At 40.4% G+C, this 6658-nt stretch overlaps 1 protein-coding gene across 1 annotated transcript; it reads right to left on the reverse strand.

Moving 5' to 3' along the window:
* Positions 1 to 2288: 2288 nt before the first annotated feature.
* Positions 2289 to 6329, reverse strand: LOC149103506 (uncharacterized). The gene is made up of 6 exons (XM_089272678.1): positions 6173 to 6329; positions 5780 to 5863; positions 5374 to 5532; positions 4955 to 5056; positions 4399 to 4546; positions 2289 to 2874 (listed from the first exon to the last, which is right to left on the reverse strand). The coding sequence occupies exons 1-6, from the start codon at positions 6173 to 6175 to the stop codon at positions 2756 to 2758; spliced, it is 615 nt and encodes a 204-aa protein (XP_089128804.1). The 5' UTR covers positions 6176 to 6329; the 3' UTR covers positions 2289 to 2755.
* Between the last annotated feature and the right edge of the window lie 329 nt (positions 6330 to 6658).

The following is a 6658-nucleotide window of genomic DNA, read 5'->3' on the forward strand; positions in this document are numbered from 1 at the left end:
TTATGAGAACGCAGCCAAATTTCGCACATGCGCGGGTCGTGACGTAGCTCCTTTAAGTTTTCGCTAATATACATCATTCTTTGCTTCGTAGAGATTACAATAACCTTTTTTTTTTTAGTTTGACTGTTGTCATAGGAGGACAAAAAAGCTAGAAAAGATTCACAGTTAAAATCACTGATTAACACTGTAAGAGATTTAATTAAGCCAAGCAAATAAAGCCATTTAGTTTACCACAGTCTTGACTTGCCTCTCTATCATTACTTGGGCATAGCCGACTGACCCACTATCAGTCTGAAGGCCCAAACCGATTCCACCTAATGATTGATCGACCGGCCATTATTTTTCTTCCTGACGTTTACAGATTTGTATTCAGTCAACACTGGTTTACGGCAAGAAAAGCAACTCGCGCTAGGACTAGAGTGTGGGGTCTTTATGAAAGGGGTTTTGAACGTGCGTTACACTGTACTGTACAAGGAATACTGCAACCCAAAAGAAAGGTCAGCGCCTTTTGAAGTCCTGCAGATAAAAACCCGCGACGGTTAAAAACTAAATTCCAAGAGGGCGTTCATTCGTACTAACAATTCATTCATTCACCTTTTAGAGCTGCCTTAATTAAGTCAAAAACGTCCTAAACTTGTACAAGAATGGCATCGGGATGCAAGGGAAAAAGGCCATGACGACCTCTAGCCACTGAAGAAAAATGTTCTTAGTTGCCAATTTTGTTTTCTGCAACCTGACGAGACTGCCATCTATAGGTGCGAAGCCTTTAGAAGAAACCTTGCTTTTGCCGAAAGGAAGGTGCCAAATAAATTTAGCTACACGGGAAAATTATTTTAAAGCGATCACACAATAAAAAGGCCGACACTAACCTTTTCAGTCATTCAACTGCTTCTGAGTCACTTTGTCTTGATTGGTCCTTGATTATATCTGTAGCAAATTCAGTGAGTCTGGGATACACTGAAAAACATGTATAAGTGAAAACATTTCTTTGGCGCATGAAGGAAATACACTTGTTCTAAAATTTAATCCTGCGTGAAGGGCCAAGGGTCCTTGAGTGTGACAACTTCTTTTATCCATTCCGGAGCATGAACCTTATGGCCATGGAATCGTGACTAAGGACAATTGATCACTTTCATTTATTAAAATACATTCCGTCCATAAACTTTATTTAAACTCGAATTTTTGAGTTTGTGACCTCCTCTAGGCGACGCCAATTGTAACTTCTATGTCACAGCTAGTGTATTTCGTAACCCCACAAACGCGTCTAGGCGCTCCAGAGCTGACTTGAACTTCTGATCTGTACTGCTGCATCACGCTTAGACGGCGCCCATTGCGGCTTCGCCGCTCGCCTCTTCTCGTCCGTCAGGGTTTCTTCCCTCGCCGATCTTCGAGCAAACGAGAGACTGCTCGCAATCTACATTACGTTATTTTGGGTAAAGCTCGTTCATAGTTCTTGCTTCGCGCGATATGTAGTAACGCAACCATCGGGGATTCCCCTGTTGCACGGTAAGGATCTTAAGGAGAAGACTAAAACCTGACCTTAGTGACAGGAGAAAAGTCGCGGTACGCAAGAATTCGGTGTTATTTTCCTGAAACGGCTTCTCAACTGTTAAGTTGTAAACAGACCGCGAGAGGTTTGTCATCAGTGTTTCCTCTTTTCTCAGTTAGACAAAGGTAAAGTCTGCAGACGTGAAAAGTGGCCCATCAGGCCGCAGCTTATCCCGGTTTCTCTACCATGAATAGCATGAGTATTTCTACTGCCCCCCCTCCAGCTGGATGGGATGCAAATCCATTGCAGGGTTACCCCTAGCATTAAATTCGCCGGTACCCATTTATACACCTGGGTCTGGAGAGGCAATGTGAGAGTAAAGTGTCTTGCCCAAGAACGTCCACAACACAATGTTCCCGGCCAGGGTTCGATCCGGAGACGAGTGCACTACTTCTCTCAGTACGGATATTTATCATAATTTTCGTCTCACGTTTAATTCGGCGAAGTTCTTCACCGTTTCAGAGTTACGTCACTTAGACTAACCAAAAAAGATTGTTAAACACGGAAACTTCAACAGAAATTATTCGCAGATTTTAGCAGTAAATATACTAGACGCAAAATTGCCTTCTATTCTAAAACTCTCAGGTTAGAGCTTACTGAAAAATACGCGGAAATTAAAGTCTATAACTCTCAAAAGCGCGGGAATTCTTCGGATTGCACCGAAGAACAAAACTTATACCCTTGATAGATACAAATGCTCAAATCAGACAGAAATATATTTTTAGTCAGAAAGCACACATTTCTCAGTTAAGAGCACAAGTGACTTTTATTTGTTTCATTTTTTGAATTAATTGTTGTTTAATTCGCACTTATACATTTTGCAATGGCATTATTGAACTACTTTCCTACACAGTCTCACACTTTTCTGCAAAATTTAACCAAGCTTTTTTATCTTGAAATCATTTTTTTCTACCAGGAGCCCTGTTTCTACAAATCAATAGCATCTTAGCCAATCGATCTCTTCTGAAATTGTTGCAAAGATTTGGCAGGCTAAAAAAACAGACTTTCTTTCGCTGTTTCATGGTATAAACAATATAGTCTACAGGTCTCAATGCCGCAATGTACTTTTAGAAGTTCTTTCACTTTTAAATCAGCTCTTCCAAATCAAAAATTTTTAATCAAAGCAGCAAAATATGATAGTCACTAGCATCTGGATATTTTTATTTATCTCTATCACACGACGGGTCTTGCAGCATCTTGCTGTTTTCAGTAGCAGGAATGCCACACACATCTCCAGTGGCATGTATACCTGCACCCCCAGAAGATCCGGTAGTGACAATGACAATAGCGGTAGCAATAATAATGGCAAGGCCAACGTTTAACACCTGCAAAGTAAATAAGCCACTCAGTAAGCCAATCGGTCCGTCAGCCAGCCAGTTATTCAGAGTCAGTCAGTCAGTCAGTCAGTCAGTCAGTCAGTCAGTCAGTCAGTCAGATAGACAGTCAGACAATCAGTCAGAGTCATTGAGTGGGTGATTGAGTGAGTGAGTGAGTGAGTGAGTGAGTGAGTGAGTGAGTAATAAAAATAGTATATCTTTTTTGCGCCCGGCTTACTCTCCAAAAGGAGGCATTGGTCTAGTTACAATAAAGGTTTCAACGTTAACTAATAGCAAAACAAGATAATATTTACCATATCGGTATACTTTTAATTGGGAAACCCATAGTGCTAATTGCTTTTGTGAATTGAGAATCTCGAGTGAGTGAGTAAGTGAGTGAGTGAGTGAGTGAGTGCGCGAGTGAGTGAGTGAGGGAAGGAGGGAGGGAGGCCGGGAGGGAGTGAGTGAGGAAGTGAGTAAGTGATTCAGTAAGTCAGTCATATAGTTAGTCAGTCTGTCTATCTGTCTGTCTGTCTCTCTGTCTGTCTGTCAGTCCGGTCACACAGCCAGCTAGAGAAAAGAAAGTAAAGATATTAAAAATTAGGTAAATTTATGATATATGGTTCACATATCTACTCAAAAATAGACTATTGACAGTTATGCGTAATTCCAACATAATTAATTTGCAAATGGAACAGCATGACATAAAACAAGCCACTGAGAACTTAGTGTCTAGATAGATGAGAAAGAGTCAGATCTTCTCTCGGCAAGAAACGGCCAGTCGAGCGTTCCTTCGGTTGACGAAAAGTGAAATTATGATATTCTCAATTTCCAAGTCCTACCCTATTGGAGTGTTTCTCTTGGTTGGTAATTAACAATTCCATGTTAAGACTTTTCAGGAAATTTTGATGACCGAGTTAGGACTGTCCAACAACATTAATGACCAGGTTAGGAGTCAATTCGTAATGCTACTCATATTAAAGTCATAATGCCTTCTGGAGGACAAAACTGAGTGAACTTGAATGACCTAGATATCAAGGAGTTTAAATTTGTCGAAAACGTAGTGTCTTACTTTTTCGACCATTTCTTCTTCACGATTTTAGCATCAAGATTTCCCAAACTTTTGGGTGAATAGCTTAAGTCTGCGTACGAGCCAAGTGGCCCATCAGGCCGGAGCTTATCCCGGTTTCTGTAGCATGAAGCGACTAGGAGTATTTCTACTCCCCCCTGGATGGGATGCTAGTCCATCGCAGGGTTACCCCCAGCATTAAGTTCGCCGGTACCCATTTATACACCTGGGTGGAGAGAGGCACTGTGAGAGTAAAGTGTCTTGCCCAAGAACACAACACAATGTCCTCGGCCAGGGCTCGATCCGGAGACGAGCGCACTAACCATGAAGCCACCGCGCCTCCCTTTGGGTGAATAAGACTAGGAATAATACTAACTGAACGGCAGTAAGAATTTTCTTTTTTAAGTATCCTACATAAGCGGCGCACTTTTGATTATGATAACAGTATGAGGTATAACACTAACGTCGAGTTGTGCTCTTCTTGATGCGATAAATGGGCAGCTTTGCACACATAGAAGCCATTTCATCACCCAGGAACGAGCGATCACTGACGGTCGAAGCAACATCGTACTCCTCGTCTGTCCCATTCCTTGCCGTTAAAGTGCCGCTTTGCTGTAAAGTATGACAAGAGCAGCTTGAGTGAACAAGAAGTGCTTATATTTTAGACAAATAAAGCACATTCAGCTCAAAATCGACCAACACCCCGCCAAACGTCTGAAGTTGGAAGAAGGCCTGATTGATAAAGGAGAGGTCTCCTTGGATTTCCTTTCCCAAGTATTATTTTAAAAAATAAAATAAGAAAATGAGGAGGTTCAAACTAATACTGGGCTCCTTTAGTTGGAGTTAACAAAAGCTTATCCAACGATTTTAAAATCCCTTCGTTAAAAAGTTTGACCTTATGAAAGCTACCAATTAAAATACAGTATCAAATTCCATTTCATCGCACGTGCATCCAGGTGAAGCCTATTGCAGAATTATGTACACAATAAAATAAAAGCAAATCTCATTGAATTGAATTACCTGGTCGAGTAACTTGATGAGCACCTCAGGTTCTGGCACGTCCCCAGTGGACTCAATCAGGAAACAGGCTTTTGCAGCGGAAAGTCGCTGCATGGTTAAGTTCTTAAAGAAAGATAGGCAATCACGTTACGATATCATGACATATTTAGAGTCAGACAGAAAACAGTAAATAAAACGAATTGGCGTGACTCTAACCGAAGAATTACAACAGTATACTGATAAAAACTGGCGGATGAGCTAAGGGTTTGATCATGAGGGATTCCCGAAATTAATAATTAAATGAGTGGAAAAGACTTCTGACACTAAAAGGGGTGCAGTAATACCTTTCTAGTTCAATATTTAGCAATGCCGATCAGGATCTATCCTGTTAAAAAATTTAAAGCCCGTGAATCATGCAATCGCTACACATTGTATTTTACCTTTTCAAAGTCGTAAACTACTTTGACTTCTCCTGCGTTTCCCGAGTTCGTCTTTGAGACACTCACGGTCTCTGTTTGTTTCTCAGTGTCAACTTTAATCTCTTCATCAATCTCTTTATCCCCATCTTTAATTTTCACATTGTACTTTGACTCGGTATCCTGTTAAGTCAAGAAAACATCAATTTATAAATAATTATTGCGCAGTAAAGGGGTTTATTGAGTTATTGACATCTTTCCAAATCACATTGACCTCTACATTTCCACTCTTTCTTGTAAACTAGACTGATCAACGCAACGAAATCTTCGCAGTTTAATGAATTGCTTTACAACATTTGGAATATGGAACACATGAAATGATGGTTAAAGTGCGACTGTTAACACTAAATCAAAGCAAATTAATTTGTACCTTTTTCTCTTCACATTTACAGACAGTGGCTGCAGATGTGGCAGCAACAAGGACGGCAAAACACAGAAGGAACACTTTGAACTCCTGGTGAAATTAAAGGAAACATAATATGTATTAGATATTTTTGCTTTTCTTAAAAAGCCAACAGCGACCTCCGTGGCCTCAGAGACTGCGTAGGGAGCTTTATGATGGACATAGTAAGGCTTCGACTGCAGGGATCTGTGACTCACCAAAAACTAACCAACGGATAGTTTCTATTCCGGATCTCTCTTGGTTGGTTAAAGAAAATGTTCGATGTATGTACTGTATATCACGTATTGACTGCTCATGAGTTATTGTCCACGCTAGAGGCGTGAGTGAAAATGATTTCACATTTTGTCAAATAAAACTTACCATTTTTCTCTTGTAACAGAAAAGCGACAGTTCTTCGTTCTTCTTGTGGTAGAGGACTTGAACCTTTCTCCAATGAGAATGGATGCAAATTCATAAGCGAACCTTTTTTATACTATTTGACGGCTGTCGAATATTTCCTCATAGTTAACTTGATATCAAAGATGTTCAGGGTATTATACGCCTAACTGAATTCGTATTCGTATTAGCACTAGCTCAACTGCGCATGCCAGTATTAACACTTGCTCTACTGCGCATGACCAACAACCATTATTCGATTGCAGTTTCCCAGCCTTATACCACCCTCTCCCTCAAAAGGATTCTTATGACAGCAAAATTTGACATCAGTTTTAAAGGATTGCACAGATCCTGGCAAAGGCTATACGTTTTATTCTTTTCAAAGACTCACACTAAGCCAGTCAGATTTCTTGCAGCGCGGGCCAGTTCAAATTATAGAAAATTAGAATGTTTAAATTTTAAAATACATCA

This window comes from Orbicella faveolata, unplaced genomic scaffold (assembly GCF_042242905.1).
Source record: "Orbicella faveolata isolate gen_17 unplaced genomic scaffold, um_ofav_v1 contig_35, whole genome shotgun sequence".
Classification (NCBI taxonomy): Eukaryota; Metazoa; Cnidaria; class Anthozoa; order Scleractinia; family Merulinidae; genus Orbicella; species Orbicella faveolata.

Coding starts and splice junctions, on each gene's coding strand:
- LOC149103506 (XM_089272678.1), bottom strand. Junction 5,533..5,779: donor GTAAATGTGAAGAGAAAAAG/GTACAAATTAAT, acceptor TTGACTTAACAG/GATACCGAGTCAAAGTACAA. Junction 5,057..5,373: donor TAGTTTACGACTTTGAAAAG/GTAAAATACAAT, acceptor TCTTTCTTTAAG/AACTTAACCATGCAGCGACT.